This window comes from Prinia subflava, chromosome 4, assembly GCF_021018805.1.
Source record: "Prinia subflava isolate CZ2003 ecotype Zambia chromosome 4, Cam_Psub_1.2, whole genome shotgun sequence".
In the NCBI taxonomy this organism is placed as follows: domain Eukaryota; kingdom Metazoa; phylum Chordata; class Aves; order Passeriformes; family Cisticolidae; genus Prinia; species Prinia subflava.
Genome location: NC_086250.1, coordinates 44,234,834 through 44,251,633, shown reverse-complemented (window position 1 = coordinate 44,251,633; position 16,800 = coordinate 44,234,834). Strand labels below are relative to the sequence as shown.

Here is a 16,800-nt window from a genome sequence, read left to right as displayed (position 1 = left end):
ATCGTTCCAGGGACAAATTCTGGACTTTTCAGTTTTTCTTTCAGTACAGGCAAATAACAGACTGATTCCTGAAGGAGTGGCTGTATGGAGTCAAAGATATTTCAGGTGTAGTTTTGGAGCAGATGCACTATGAATGGTTTTATGGTACTGCCTTGGGGTTGCAAGAGCGGCCTCATGGCTCTGCTGAGGAGTTCCTGATGAGGGAGGCAGGACATGCTAAACAGCAGAAGAGAGTGTCTCAAAGCATCCAGAATATAAGATCACAGCAGTTCATTATGTTTTCTCTCTGCAAGGTTTAGGTTGTAACCCTGTCTGCCATGAGGCAACCACCATCAGTGACCAAAACCTGCTCAGGCTTCTGGTCCATGTGGTTCACAACCTCTCATAATGTGTAATATGCTGAACGATAGTTTTAAAGTTGGTCAGTTTGGTCAGAGCTTATAGTGCAAGAAAGTGTTGTGGAAAGGGGCAGAAGGGAAGATGCATCTATTTTGGACCTTGCCAAGTTTTTGAGAACCAGATTAGTCTTCTGTTGACAAATGGGACAGTAGTATGGATTTAGTTTGGCATGAGTGATTTGTTTTGACAAATGCAAGACCAAACTCAGTCCTGACAATCAAAAATTATTATACAGATACAGTCTAAAAAGTTGCTTCATTTTTGAGAGGTTCTGGCAGTAAAAGTTCACTTTCAGCCTCCCCCTTTTTATCCTCCCCCCTAGTTCAGTGTAGCACTGGGGATTTAAAATAATCACTGGCAGTGATAAGCACAGTAGTCACTTTTGTGGACCTACTTAATAATTTTAACTATTTAGTATACTATTGGTCTGGACAGTGTCTATTTGCACTCTTAAGGAGTATGCAGTAGGTTGTAAAATGTGTGTTATTGCAGCTTAATAGGTGTCCAGGGCACATAATCGTTCAATACAGCAAGCTAGGATTAGAAGTGAAATATAAAAGAGTATTTCCTTCATGAACTAGAGGCAGAAATTGCATTTCTCTATGCCTGGTCAGAAGAGTCAGAAGAAGAGTCAGTCCTCTCTTGCCCCTCACCTTGTAGCCTTTCCCCTTCTGTAATGAGGAGAGGTCCTGGCAGCAATGTGGTGAATAGTTTGATGGTGTAGCTTTTTCTCGGTAATGTGCTTTGCAGAATAAAGGGCAAACTATACTGGGCTAGATACTGCAGGGCAGCTCACACTGGTTTATCCAATACAAGTTACGTCAAGTTAAATGAAATCCTCATCTTTTTCTTTTAATCTCCAGGACACTGTACTTTCACAAGAATGAACTTCCCAAATAAGCTCAGTTTATGATAACTCCAAAAGCATGTATTGAATATCTTGCTGTGTTCCAGTATCATAGGTCAAAAATACAACTGAGTACTAATTACACTGTTTAATGTAACCATTTTGAAAGTCTGATTCTAACCTTCTTTGTTGGTCTCACATTTTCTTATTCTATTAGCAGCCCATTTTCTGCTCCCTTCCCTCCCTATTTGACATTTCAGAGTGAATAACAAAGCAGTTTTCTAAGTGCATATGCATTTCCTCAAGGAAATCAGGACTCGAGCACACACATCAGTCTTTGCATGCATGCCAACAAAGCATGAATAAAAATATGCCTGCCTTTGCTTGCCTACATGCCAAAATCTGACCTTCCATGCTTTGAACTCTTGCTCCAAAATGCAAATGCATAATTCAAGAGGACTGAGGCAGAATAGTCTTGAGCATAACTTCTGGGTATATGCTTCCTATAACAAAATACTCAAATTTGAATTATGGTTTTAAACTTCCTCTGCCCCAGGAGAGGTGGTTCCACAGAAAGAGGTCAAGGAAAATCAGGGTGCCTAGTGGCTGGGGGAGTCTGCCTTGGCCAGCAGACAAGTGCTGAGGATTGCTTTCTTTCTGGAGAACCTTTCAGGTAAAGTAAGAACACTAATCATGAGAATTTCAGATATGAAGGTGAAAAAAGTAGGAAAAAAACCTTGGTGTGTCTCAAGAATCTATATGCAAAAGAGAAACTTGTCTTTACAAAGTAATCTGTTCTGTGTATGTTCCAAAGTGGAGCTTGTAGAAAAGTCAGTCAGGTTCAGGTACTGACAGTTGAGATGGCAGCTAAGGAAATGTTTTGGGATAAGAAGGCTTGATAATTGCTAAGGTCTAATTACATCTAATATGCCTCATGTATTGGGGTTTTTTTGCCTAGGTGCTGGTAATTCTTTCATCAGAAATTGTTAGGGTGTCAACCATAGTGTTGTGTGTAACTGAGTTAATTTATTAAAAACAAAAATAAATATTCCAAGGTAAAGGTGGTAGCAATCAAGTAATTTTGTGTCTCATTACATTCTGAAGAAGTGCAGCCCATCATGTCACAGAAGAATGATGTTTAGGAGTACAAATATGTTATACTATTGCCTATGTGCATATTTGTTTTCCCTTCCTCACAGATACAGATAAGGCTGCTGTATAAAAAGAAATGCAGTCTGTGACTACCAGTGTGCAGATTTTTTTTCTCTCTTCTGAGTATTTGTCCTGTTCGGAAGTGTCATATTCTTCACTTTATTTTACAACCCTCGGTAGCTGAAGAAAATGAGATATTATTGCTGTAGAAAAAAAAAAATTCTGCTACAATCATTTAGCAATGAGCATGGTAAATGCCACAAGCATTTAGCAAGGAGATTTTGATAGTCTGCTATTATGGCACAGATTTACTGACAGCCATGGCTACTGGAAGAAGCCTTGCTCATCCTTAAATTAGCAGCTAAATTTTCCAGCTCGTACAGAACCAGAAATTCAATTGGTCACTGCTGCCAACTCTGTAAGATATTACCAAAGTGCTGCTGAAATGGGGGATTTTGCACGTCTAGCTTAGAAAGATATTTTCTTAAATACTGTGTTTCAGAATTGTATGAATTAGTCAAATGTATCTTCTGGAATTCTTGTAGCACTTATACAGAGGCTTTAATACTTTCGTGATTCACTGTTCACTGACTTCTCAGAAAAGTCATAAAATTGCTGAGAACCTTTACAAAGGACATCTTAGAAAACACAAAGCAAAATCTTTCTACAATCCCCAGAATTTTCTAAAAATTAATTTAGTGCCTTGAATTTTTTTTTACAGAGACATGTTTCTGTATAAAAATCAGAACGTATAGACGCTATAGCGTCCTATAGCTCCTACAACTTAAAAAAGATTTTCAAAGGTTCTAATGTATTTGGTGCCTTAGACAATGTTCTCTCAATTAGTTGATTTGAATTTGGCCTAGATCATGCAGGCCTTGGTAGATTTTGCTTCTCTCTTATTTTACTTACCTGGTGTTCATCTTCAGTGAAAAATACAGAGTGAAGAACCAGAGTGACATACTCCAGCTAATTTTGCAACATGCTTAGAACTAGCTACTCAATTTATTTTCACTAAGGATACAGCTGACTGCTTTCTTTGTTAAATTAAAAGATTTGTTTGTGCACTTAATTTTCTTTAGTCTGTTTCCATCAGTGGAAAAGTACTGATAACATACTAGTTGACCGTTAGAAGACAGATAAAATAGAATGATGCATCTTCATTACTATCCTATTCTCTCTGAACTATTTTTTCTTCTTCCTTCCAGGACAGTTCTGTTTACTCTGACCTCTGTAGTTGTGCTTGTCATCACTACTGACTGGATCAGCTGGGACAAGCTGAATCGTGGATTTCTGCCAAGTGATGAGGTCTCAAGAGCCTTCTTGGCTTCTTTCATCTTGGTGTTTGACCTTCTTATTGTCATGCAGGTACACTTTCCTAATGTTCCACTCAGGCTGTTGAGGCTGCCTAGTCACTCTGTTTCCTCTAGAGCAAATGGTGTTTAGCTAAAGCTACAAAAAGGTAAATAAATGTTTAGTTTGCAATCACTATTAATAAGAGCATTTTCTTACATCACTCTCAGTAACTTTGCAAAAAAGAGCTCTGGCCTTTTATTGTGAAAATATTGTTGATTTGTCTTCTTAGAGTGCTAGGTAAGAACTGCGTGACTTTCCAAATTAGAAAGTGTTTTCTGCAAAAATTACATCGGGAAAAGAAACAGAAGCTGATTGTTTTGTAAATTCAAATCTTCTCTTAGGAAGATGAGATAAATTCAGACAAACAAGAAGGAAATACTTCCTTATTTCAAGCATTTATGATATTAGGTATACACACATTAGGAGTCAGCTTTCCATTTTTATGTGAAAATTTTCTTACTTGAGGACAGGTCCTTGTAGGGCAATGACTTCTGCTTGAAAGCTCAGCTGGGGAGATGATTCAGTGTGATCTGCCTGATGTCTGTTCCTTTGAATCTAGCTGCTAAGAAAGGAATCTGGGTCACAAGTATGTGGCCAAAAAAACCTTCTTCATGTGATGCTGTGCTCTCCCCTTTGCATTTGTATGTGGTTTGAGCCTTGTGTTAACAATTCACCCAAAGCTCTGTGAAAAATTACATCATTTGGGCTGAGGCAACAAGAGGAGCATAGAAGTCCCATGACTTTGCTCTTAGTCCTGGACTTGTTACTGTTGAACTGAAGGTCAGCAAAGACTATGAGAAGAACCAATGGGTTCTTCCTCTCCAATATATTACTAATTCTGCCAGCAGACAGTGTTTCTGAGACACTCACTTCTCTTTAAAAAGCTATCTATGACTTGAGTAATTATCATGGAGGCGACACTGGAGGCACTCAGATTTTATCACTGCTGTACTAGGACGTGAAAGGTGCATAGAGTTCTATAGCTCAGTTTTGTTTTCCAATGTCCACCACTGCTCGCTGTGGTTCATGGTTAGAACCAGGAGGATAAGAAAATTTTTCTTGTAATACTGCTTTCCTTGTAAGATTTCTGGTGCTTTGTTTTCTCTACCTTTGAATTTTACATTTTATTTGATGTTTCAGAAAGATTCAAGAGAATGTATAATAAATGATTGTACTTTACAGAGCTGGAATGAAAGTATGAATGAAAATGCAGGATGTATCAAGCTATACTGAATTTGATATTGCATGCAGGGTAGAAAAAGAGAACTGTCTTCTTATAAAATAACTATTAAAGCATCCTTTTGGCTTTGAAAAATGAAATTCCAGTATTTTGACCTTGGAGTTGCTAAATATAGAGAAAAGTCTTATGTGAAACAGCTTGTCCTGAGCACACTTTCATATTTTTATAACTCAAAGCAAGAGGCTCTTTTTAATTGCATTTCTAAATTATATTTGTGTGATGGAGTTATTTACTTGATGTTATTTATTTGGACTGTGAAAATATGTTGGCATATTTTATTTACAATTTAGTTCTAGCATTGCTACTGCAATAATCTCATGTGGAGAGAGCAAAGTATTAAATGACCCAGAATCACAGAATGGACAAGGTTGGAAGGGACCAGGGAGGGACATCTGGCCCAACGTCCCTGCACGAGCAGAGTTGTCCTAGAGCACATTTCACAGGATTGTGTCCAGACAGTTCTTACATATCTCCAGTGAGGGAGACTGCACAACCTCTCTGGGCAATCTTTTCCAGAACATGGTCACCTGCACAGCAAAGAAGTCCTTCCTTCAGGTGGAACTAAATATTCAGGTGGAACTTCCTGTGCATCAGTTTCTGCCCATTTCCTCTTGTCCTATTGGCAAGAGCCCAGCTCCCTCCTTTTGACACCTTCCCTTCAGATACTGACACACATTGATAAGGTTGTCTCTCAGAGGTGAACTTGGCAATAAAAGCAGGTGACCAGTGACAGGTTTTTCACGAGTCAGGGTAGATGGAAATCTGCCTTTAATAAAACAGATGACAGATTCAGCTCCATTACTGGTGCAGATTTTACAGGGAGAAGCCATATAACCTGGGCTACTTCTGTCAGAATTATGTGGGGTGTTTCATTCCACTCGGAGTATATTGCTCTTCCTAGCAGATTTTAGACACGCCTGTCAAACAGCATTACAAAAATGGATAACCATTTTGAAGACACACTTGTACTCAGCTAATTGTGCTGTGTTTGCCAAAGAAACCTGCTGTGAGGGCTGGCTCTGTTGAAGTGTATCTCCCGTGGTCTGCAGATCTCTGAAGGAGAAGGGACAGGTTCAAGTGAGGTAACTTTGGGAGAAAGCTTTCTGTAGCAAGTAATAGATTCTCCTTTCTGCAGTCTCTTACACAGTAAAGATCCTCTTCTTTTGTCCCTTCTACATCCTCATTTATCTATGGATTGTGGAAGTGTTCTGTATCAGTACTGATGTAAAACTCTCAAAAATAATCCAGAAAATAAAAATTAATTAAAGGACTAGAAAGGAACAGTCTTGATCTACAGCTTCACTTTATTTGTACTTACTATGAAATTCAAGTGACATACCTTAGTATATTCCCAAATACCATGTAACCAAAAAAAATATATTTCTCATGCCATTATTGGCACTGTGGCATTTCTTTGTAATGGGTCAGATTTGGATCTTTCTTGTCTATCCTAGATTTCTTTTCTTGAATGCTCAACAGCTGCTACTTATGGATTTATGGCTACATTGAATTCCTCAGTTCCAAAGTGCTGGGTTTTTTTCCCTGAGAGTCATTGCTTTGAATGATATCAAGTCTCTCTCTTTTCAATTTTGAACACAGAACAGTAGCACTCCTGAGCTCCACTTCCATCCATCAGGCATCTGTTTTCTCTTAATTTTCCTGTACCATCCCTCTGTGACTGTTAATAAGGGACTGAGTTATTGTGTACTGAGGGAAAAGTTAGTGTGGTCCCAGAAATGGTCAGCTCAAGAGCAAGCACACAGAAATGAAGTGTCCTGTGGAGTGAAATGTCCCTGCCCATCTCCTGGCAGGGAACTGGGGCTCTGAGTAACCAGGGTATGGAGCCTCCAAGCTTCCACACCTGCTTCACTTTGTTGTTTTCTGAGAACAAGGCAAAGAGAATGGAAATGTATTTTACTTACTGGTCAGAGAATGAAATAAAGCATTTGTAATAAAATGGTTTTATTTTAAAGGAAAACACTTTTGAGTTTAATGAAAGTCTAGGTAGTATTTATGTAAAAGGGTGGTGGACAAAAAGCATTGATATGTGTAATTAAAACTCAGAAGTTTCTGTTGAAATATGTTCAAGATTTGGTGGGATATATAATTCCTTCTAAAAAATTATTAAAACATTCTTTTGCCCCCTTGCCAGACCCTACTATAAAGTACAGTTTATTTCTTCAAGTCTTTCAGTTACTTTGGGACTAAGAAAATTATAAGCAAAATATTTTTCTGCTGAGAAAAGGTGGGTGTATTTTGTCCCTTATTGCCTTACTGTCCCTACCTTATATGCCTTGCCATTTTAACGAGCTGGTTCTGCTTGCAGTGTTATCATTCTGCGCTTGTCTAGTTTGATAACTGGGACCATCATTTTATGCTGTGGATTTTATTAAACAAGACATGTGAAGCACATTATTTTTAAGTACATTTCATCCTTTATACTGATTGCAGATGGTTAAATCTTGCTCAGATGCATTATATTTATCTCAGGCATTATAAATTCAACTCCAGTGTTTTCTTCAGCTGCTGTAACTTGGTGTATTCATACCGACCTGAATCCTCTTGTGCCAATTTACACTGGCTGAGGGCTGAGCCCTTTTTTTAGCTCTGTCACTTAGTTCCTCATTTGCAGAAGAGGAACAGTAGTTCTTTTTTTTCACTAGTTGTGTGATTGTTCTGCTTAAGCCGCCAAGGTGCTCGGGGAAGGAGGCTGTCTGACTTGGTACAGCTTCTAGTGTAATCAGGCACCAGTCCCAGCTGGAGCCTCCTGGCTCTGAGATGACTACACACAAAATGAATTAGCTGGAAAAGCTTCTCATTTGTCACAGTCATTCGCTTTTACCCTGACAATGGGTACATGCCATACATGTGACACTGAGGCTCTTCCTTGGCAGTGCAGGTATTTGCCTGAAATAACAAAGCAGTTGTCTAAAAGTAGACCCAGCATCTTCACATACTGCCCCTGGAAACCAACATACCCAGCCTGAATTCACAGCAAAACATGCACTTATAGGAGCAAGAAAATCTGGGAATTGTTTGCAAGTCTTTCATGGGACTATTTTCATCTTTAATAGCAAAGAGAGCCTTTTTAGAGATTCTGCTGCAATCAGTGTGTGATAGACTTTGTTATTGCTAGGTGTATGTGTAAGAAATGTTGCATTGCTTAAGAGTATATTGCAGTGATTTATGTTGATGTAACAGTAATGCTGACATTCAGATAATTTCAACTCTCCACAGCAATGCTCTGGAATGTATTTTTTGACTGTAGAAATCTGCTTTGTTGTGAGTGTTACACAGGTTTTTAATCTGAAAATGAAAAATCTGTGATGAGACTGAACAGGTTCAGCTGATTTCTGAGTGATAGAATTGCTTGCAATTTTTAACTGCAAGCAGTGCATTATAAAGAGAAAGATAAACCTCAGTTTGCCATCTTTAGACAGAGCACTGCCTTGGCAGCAAGTTTTATGCCCATCCATATCTTACATTTAGTTACATGACATATTGAACATACAGGACTTACAGACAGTCTGTACAGAGCATACAGATGCACCTATCAATACTACTGAGTTCGAGTAAGAACAGGGAGCAAAACCAGCTTGGTTGCTCTTAATCTAGAGGGGGAAAAGAAACAAGAATATGTTTGATATTGTTGGCCTAGCTGAGTTATTTCTGCAAAGCTGACTGAACAGCAAATGTTTATACTTCGTCAAAAAGTTTGAAACCTGTAAAGCTGCTGCTTTTATTTGTATAACAAACCAGACATACTTAATCACTGTCTTGAGATACCAAATACATTAGATATTTTTGCATCTGTTAGAATCCAGACTTTACTGAGCCCATCAATAAATAATTCATTTTCATATGTGTGGAGGAGGGGAAGTATTCCCTAGTGCTTTTAGTGATTTGAAATTATAGGTTGTGATGGTTTCTGAGTTTCAATTACCATTTAATTACTCAGCTGTACTGTGGTATCATGCCAGTGTGGCTCATAGGTGTTGTGTAAGTGTGGCCTTCAGTCAAAGAGGTTTCTAGTTTCCTACAGGTTAGAAGCTAAAAAGTTTCTGTCTTCTGGAATCTAACCATGTTTGCTTCTCCATTGAGTAACGTTTTTTAGGGAAAGAAGAATCCCCAGAATAACACCAGGTCTGACAGACACCAGCACTGTATAACACAGTGTAATTTCTGTGGTTTCCAATGGAGCAGCAAAACAACAAAATAAACACGCCTATAAAGTCTCCCAAATAGTCTCAGTAGTGTCCCGCATCTGACTTTGGACTGTACCATGCCTCAGCTGGTCCCCAAATAATTAACCTCTCTTCATCTCTTCCTAGTACCCAGATAGTGTTTGCAATATAATTTTTCATTAAGATTCCTTAATGCCTGAGCCAATGGGTGCTGTAGGCATATCAACACGTCATTGCTCTGTTGAAATGGTACAAGCAGAGACAAAGGTGATATTGATCACACTGGGAAAGAGCTGTAGTTTTCACCTCAATCTGTAGTTTTCATCTCACTCTCCCCAACACTTGTTTGATTGCTGCAGTAACCAGTAATGCTGAACTTGTCTTGATACCTGTAATGCCAGAATGCCACAGCCTCAGGTAGTGTGTGATGGTACCATGTGCTTTCATCTTCCACTTCATTAGCAGAGAGGGCAGCCACAGGCGTGGAGGGGCCTATCCATTAGCAACCAATGCAAGGTGGAGCTGTCAGAACCTCTGGAATCAGTCACAGCAGGCATGGAATCCATTTCTCCCTGGATGCAAATAGCTGAATTAAAGAGCTGCTTTCAGGACTGGCTCTGGGGAAGGCAGCGTGTGTCCTAAGGCAGCCCAGTGCTGGCAGTGGTTTGAAGCACTTATGAGGGCCATAAAGAAAAAGAAACCCAGGCCCAGCAGTCATGGCTGCAGCTCCAAACCTGGCCACAGCAGACATTTGCAAGCAGCCCCCTGTCTCTGCATAAAGATCAGGGTAGTAGCAGGATAGTCCTGCTGTGCAGGGTGGCACATGAGCAGAGAAAAAGACTTGAAATTGGCTTAATCCCCTGAAATGGTCTCCCTCCATCCAACAGCACTGTACAGTGCACCAAAGGCACAGGGGGAGGCACAGACCAAAGGCAGTTGCTGGTGGAGGTGCCCCTCTCCTGGGGAAATACTCAGTGTTTCAGTGACTCAGCCCTGGCAGAGCTGCTTTTCTGCTGTGGCCAGCCACATTTGGCCATCACCTTCAAGAAGCTTTTACTCTGTCCTGGCTAAGTCTGTTTCCATCTCTTTTTCAATAATTGTAGAAGCTTCTGAAGCACTGCACTTCTCAGTGAATTCATGGCTTACACCCCTGCTAGCATTAATTTAGTGATACAGTCAGTCAGAAGACTGCACTGTAGTTGTTCTGGCTGGTAATGGTCATTTTGTCTGTGATATTATTTCATCTTTCAGAAGCGACATTGAAGCTCTTCCTTTCATATAAACCCAGCTTGAATTTCACTCTCCATCAGTTCTCACTGAGCTTTGCTGTGATGTTGTTTCCCGCATCACGTACCGCACAAGGAATTAAATGATGGAAATTCGTGGCTAGGTAATCCATTCTATTGCCTGTAGATGAAAATGAAAAAACAGTGTACATCACTTTCTAATGTATCTCACTATGGATTTAAGGATATAATCCCATAATCCTTCTTGAATGGCTCTTTACTTTTAGTTTCGCTCAGGTGGTTTTTGGGCTTGACTATATACAATGTGCAGCACGCATTTGGTCTGTAATGAAATTTCATTCCACTTCAGAACTGTGTGCCCCAAGTGGAGAAACAAATAATTCTCACCAGCAGCACTGATCCCGTGTATAGCACACAATCTATTAAGGAGTAGGTGGCAGAAAAGAAATTATTAAGTGATCTGCTTTATCAGACAGCTAGATTTAGAGGAAACCAAAAAGGTTGTTGTCCCATGTCTGGAGTGTGGGTGTACATTTTTATGGTCTTGATTTGGCCTGGCTTTTGCAGACTGTGTGCTGGAGAAAGCTGCCCAGACTTCCCTGGGTGACATTTCTGAAGGCAGCTGCGTGGTGGTGCCCCAGCCACCTGCAACTGCCACCCTGCAGACAAGAACTACAGCATGTTCTTTTGGCTGTAAGTTGTGCTCTCCTCCTGACCTTAAGTTGAAAAGCAATAGCTACAACTTCTGAATAAATGTTAAATACCTTTGGGGATGTTTCTGGCATCTGGGCCAAACAATTACTGCACTAATCTAAATTACACAAACTCTTACTGTTCCTCAAGGTCAGGCTGCAAAGATTTTCATAACTGGATGATGTGTTCTAAATACAGGGGATTAGAGAAAGAAAAGCATTGTACAAACAAGCCTAATATCAGAAATGAGCAGATGATAATTTAAGCAACATGAATACAGTGACACATAAATTGTGTTAAAAATGTGACAACATCACTGAAGCTGCAGAATCATGCATTCAGGAACTAGGAGATGTCAGAATTAAGTCACCAGTTGTACTGGTTTGAAAGCAAAACCAGTGGGACTCCAAGTCAGAAATACAATTTAATAGAGAGAGAAGAAACAAACAACAACAACAAAACAACAAAAAAAGACAAAACAAATGCAATAGTACAAAGGGCCACTGACAGAGTCAGAATGCAAACCTGACACCCTGTTGGTCAGGGTGTTGGAAGCAGTCTGAGATAAGTCCTCCTGGAGTGACAGATGTGGCTCCGTTGGAGTAGAGATGATCCTCAAGAATGGGTCCAGTCTTCCTCTGGGAATCCAGTGCAAACAGGCTCCCTTGGTGTTTGGGATTGCTGGTTTTATCCTGGTGGAAAGGCTTTGGCTCCTCCCACTGGGTGGAGCATCTCACAATGGAATGAGGTGATGTTATCAGTCATGTGAGAGGCCTTAAATGGCCCATTCACAGGTGATGTCCCTCAGAGGAGGATGGGTGGAGGAAGAGATAAGAAGGCACTGCCTTATCTGGTGTTATCAGGTGTCCCATTAACAGAAGGCATCTGCCCTCTTCCCCCCTAGAGTTACAAGAGATAAAGAACAATACCTCCCAACTGGTTTCAACAGATGAAAATAGAATACACATTTTTGGTTACATTTTTCAACCCAAGACACCAGTATAAACTTTTCACCCCTATTTTGTGCGTGCATTATGATACAATCTTTAATTATCTATTCACTTTCCACTTTTCCACAAGATCTCTGTCTGAGATGAATGCACTCTTGCTGCATTGAATGGTCAGTATTTTGGTTTACCTTTTCTGTGCAGCCTGTGGCCCCAGGCCTTACTTACTGCACATGATTGGAACCTTGATATGAAGATGAAATCACTCAATTCCTTGTGGGCTTTTTTTTTGTGGCACTCATTGCTGTATTTCCTAAGGGTTTCTCAAGCATTAATGTATTTATCTTCACAATAGCCTTCACAACAGGAGTATTATTGTCCATTATTGTCTACCTTTTATACTGAGGCACAAAGAAATTAAAGTCAAAGGGCCCATAATTTGGGAATTCTGAGGACATCATTATGAGGGCATATTGTTACCCATCTCTTATCTGAGCAGTTACTAATTGAGGGAGGAGGTTCTAACATATTATTTCATTAGTAAGAGACAGAGTCACATATTTACTTGATGCAATCCTATATATTATTATACTGACAGCCCTATTTCTCTTGCAGAATGCAAAAGATTTAAAAACCAGTTTCTTTGCCTGCTTTGAATGTTGCATATAATTGTGTCATATATCTAGCTCCATAAAAAGTCTGGTTACTTTTTTTATGCTGATCTTAAAGGAGTACAGTGCAGTTCTATCTGGATAGTGCTATGCACTAGAGGACTTCTGTTCTCCCCGTGAATATTTTGTCAACTCTTCCTCTTCCCAGTGGTGATATACTCAGGTCCAGCTCTCACTAGCTTCAATACCAGCCATGGACCCTTGTCACTTGTGCAAATCTAAGCGTAGGTAGGGTGGGGAGGTAATCCCACAGGGGGAAAAAAAGTAGTTTGGTTCTAGAAATTCACTTAATATCTCTTGAATGTCTCATAGCAGAATTGGTTGAGATATGTGTCATAGCAGAGTTAATGGAATTCAGTTTCTCCTAGCAGCAATGACTTTTGTAAAAGAAGGCAAATGTTTTCACATCTGCTGCTGTCTCTTGGATTTACACCCCTCTTCCCACAGACTTTCCAGCTTGTGCAGCAGATGCAAAGTGCAAGAGAACTACAGGGGTCTCTGTCACTATGTATTTTTATCTCACAATCATAAGTTAGATACTTTTTAATGAAAAAAGGTTGTGTCTTCTGGAACAAACTCTGTGTGATCCAGTAACTAAGAAAGGATTGTACCATGCCTTAACCTTAGCCAGACATCTAGCCCCTGAGTCTTCACCATTGAAGTATTCAGGCAGATGCCTTAATGCAGGACTTTCTGTGTGCATAAATCTGATATTTTTTTACAAAAAGATAGCAATCTCATGATCAAAAGCCTGCCATATGAATTCAATGTGTCTTATCAGGGTACTGAGACTCCTACCTCACCTGCAGGGATGTTTGCCATGAGTAACTGCTAATTGCTGTGCGTGCTTTTTCTTCCAATGAGACAGTTCATAAGAAAGAAGAGAAACATACTTTGTCTCTGGACTTCATATCTGCTTATTAACAGTAGAGAGTGGTGATAATTAGAGTCATGGTGACCAGTCCAAACTCCAGAGACAATGACGTACTGACACTTTCTGATCACATCCCCAAGTGTGGCTTTTTCCTTCCTGTCACTTCCAAATCCTCTCTCTGTGTCTCCTTTTTTGCCCTCATCCCAGGTCCTTCTCATGTCTGGTTCTGTGAGATATCCCATTATTTATATCCAATTCCAGCTTTCAGTCTTCATGTCTGTCATTTCTAGGCTCCATAGTTAGCAACTCCTACTCAACTACCCTGTAGCTGCTATTCAAACTGGAATCACTCCTTGTCTCCCTTTCCCCTCTCCCTAGTTCAGTCCCTTTTCCCTTAACCAGCCAGTCCCAACCTCCTGCTCTCATCCCTACCCTCTTGCCCTGATTCAAGTCTCTTCCCTCTTCCACTCCTTTTCTGTAGTCCATTCCAATTTTCCTACCAAACCTTTGTGTCTCTGTCGTCATTTCCTTTTACAGCATGGCCCAGGCTGTGTGGCTGCACATGGATATGCCAAGCCTTCTACTCAGCCTCTTAGAGAGGGCTGGTGGGGAGGGAGGAGGACAGGGTTTATCATAGAATAATTTAAGTAGAATAGGACCCTTAAGATCAAGTTATTGATCTAACACAGCCAAATCCACCACTAAACCTTGTCCCTTAACATCACATTTAAATGTCTTTTACATATCTCCAGGGATGGGACTTAATCATGTCCCTGGGCAGCCTGTTCCAGTGCATATAATACATAGTTTTGCTCTGGCTATGTACAGCTTGAAAAAGGTCTAAATACCTTTACTTTGATTCAACATACCGCTATGTTGTGCTATGCAAAATAAAAAGACCAAAACATTAAAAATAATTAAAAAAAATAGTCCCTGCTGGGTTCAGTCTTAGAACCAAGTGCCCTTCTGCCTCTATCTCCCCTCAGGTCCAGATGCCTAGCTCAAGCTGCACTTGACTAGCTCCAGCTGCACACAGAGTAGTTGGAATTAGTAATTAGAGGAAAGCTGGCTCTCTGTCCCTTGGCTGCTGTGCAGGGCCAGCTCAGTCCCTGTGTGAGAGCAGCTCAGAGTGCTGCCAGCAGCAGCAAAAGATGGGGGTGGAGGCAAAGGGGAAATGGAGGATGCTCTCTCTCTCTTCTGAGATTGGCTGTTTCACTAGAGCCTGATGTTCCTGGAGCTGAGGGACACTTTAGCATGCTGAGTGATGCACAGTTTGGGAAGATGCTTGTTTCTGAACCTTTAGCTAGATTCTTCTAAGTATGAAAATTTTTGACTTTTCAAAGGTACCTTAAACTTTTTCAGCTTGGGGCAGGTATTTACAGGGAAGCAAGAGACATCTCTGACACAAATTTATTCCCTTGGTAAACTGTATTTCTCCACTTAAGACATCTCTACAGAGCAACTTATTTTTTTTTGGTCTCACTCTCAGAAGTGATTAAATGGTGCTAGTTGAAAATGTCAAAACCCTAAATGAGAAACATAGAACCAAATAGAAAAAAAAAAATGAAACAGCCTGAGGCACACACCAGGCATGGGCTGTGTTCAGCCCAAGCAATTATATTTGGAAAAGTTATAAGAAAATGAGATCAGTATATGCACAAGCCCACTTGCATGATAAACAGCAACACTGTGATTTCTCCTGTTCCATATGGCACCTACCACACTGGTAGTTGGGTGTCCTTGTGTATGAATTCCTCTAGTGCCATTTTTTTATAGCAAAATGAACCCAAAACCACTCTCTTTTCATACTGTGAGGAACTTCCTGCATTTCCTTCTGTGGCTTTTATAAAACTACACTAAGGACTGAGTGTTCTCACTCTGTTGCTCTGTGGGAGGGGTCTGGAACGAAGAACAGTATCTGCTCCCTTGACCTGCTCAATTTCAGATCAACAGAGGTGAGAACTTTCCCAGCTCTACAGGACTATACTGGGGCATCTGGGCTCCATTTCTAGCCTTCATTGAGATGGGGGCTCCAACTTGACACAACTGTGTTGATTTGCAGACAAAATGCCTGGTTCTTATTGGTGATGCTCAGGGTCACAGTGGAGTGATTATGTGGCCACATCCATGCAACTTTTCTCAACCCAAACTTGTATTCATTTTTCTAGCCATAAAAATCTCGCTTTTCCTTTACATAGTGCTTGTAGGTATAAGCAGCTTTGAACTGTCAAAAATATGGAAAATGAAGTTTTAATTCCCCACACAGATCTGGTAAATATATTTCTATAGTGTGTCCCAATGCAAATATACACAGTTGTGATGTTTCTTCTGCAAAGAGCACTTCAGAGGGTACTGCTCACTGGGACAGTATTATCCAGCAAACACATTTTTTCTACTTATCAATTAATGACATTCTTGGTTTACAAGACACAGATTGCTACTGGAAATTCAGAAAAGTGGTGAGAATCCTAGGAAATTATAGCTATATAATATAAAACTACAGCTAAACTACAAGTTCCATTGGGGATAGAATAACTGTGTCTGTATAGCCACACACAGAATCACACAGGCTAGATGGGCCTTCAGGTTGTATAAGAAAATAAAACGAAATTATTACTGTGTTTTGTGGCTAAGTCATAGATTTCTGTAACACTAAAGTTAGAATGAGGACATGCACTTAGTTTTCTTTAGTGATTTAGTTCCAAAAAGGTAACATATTCTGTTAGAAATCATTGTGCAGAATCATACTCATAAAAAGATAAATGTAGACATCAGTTATATGATTGGTAATTGCCCTTATATCATGGAAATCAGTGAATGCTTCTAGTGTTTTTTCAGGGAAGTAGAATGTTGTAATTAGTGCCAATTAAGTAGCAAGCTTCTAATAACTCTCTTTTCTGTCAAATAATTTGTTTCATGGGGCTTGACTCTCTTTATTAGCAAAAGGATTTCCATGTATCTAGTATGAGTTCATAGGAAACAATTACGTATTTAGAATTAAGCGTGAGGCAATGTAGACTTGAAGAGTAAAGACTTCATCAGAAGGAAATAGTAATGCTTGCTTCTTAAATGGTTGCTACAAGAGTTAAATGAGAGATATTTTCCTTGAATTTTGACTCAGCATTTAAAGTAAAACGTTTGTCAGATGACTGCAGGAAAACTCAGAAAAAAATTGGGAATGAGAGGAAAA

At 39.9% G+C, this 16,800-nt stretch overlaps 1 protein-coding gene across 4 annotated transcripts in view; it reads left to right on the top strand.

The window, feature by feature from the left end:
* Nucleotides 1–16,800, top strand: part of TMEM117 (transmembrane protein 117) — a 188,558-nt gene that overhangs the window by 148,562 nt on the left and 23,196 nt on the right. For all 4 annotated transcript variants that reach the window (XM_063396600.1, XM_063396599.1, XM_063396598.1 and 1 more), the window contains exon 6: nt 3,607–3,766. In XM_063396600.1, coding sequence (XP_063252670.1) covers nt 3,607–3,766 — 160 coding nt within the window. The remainder of the gene's footprint in view (nt 1–3,606; nt 3,767–16,800) is intronic.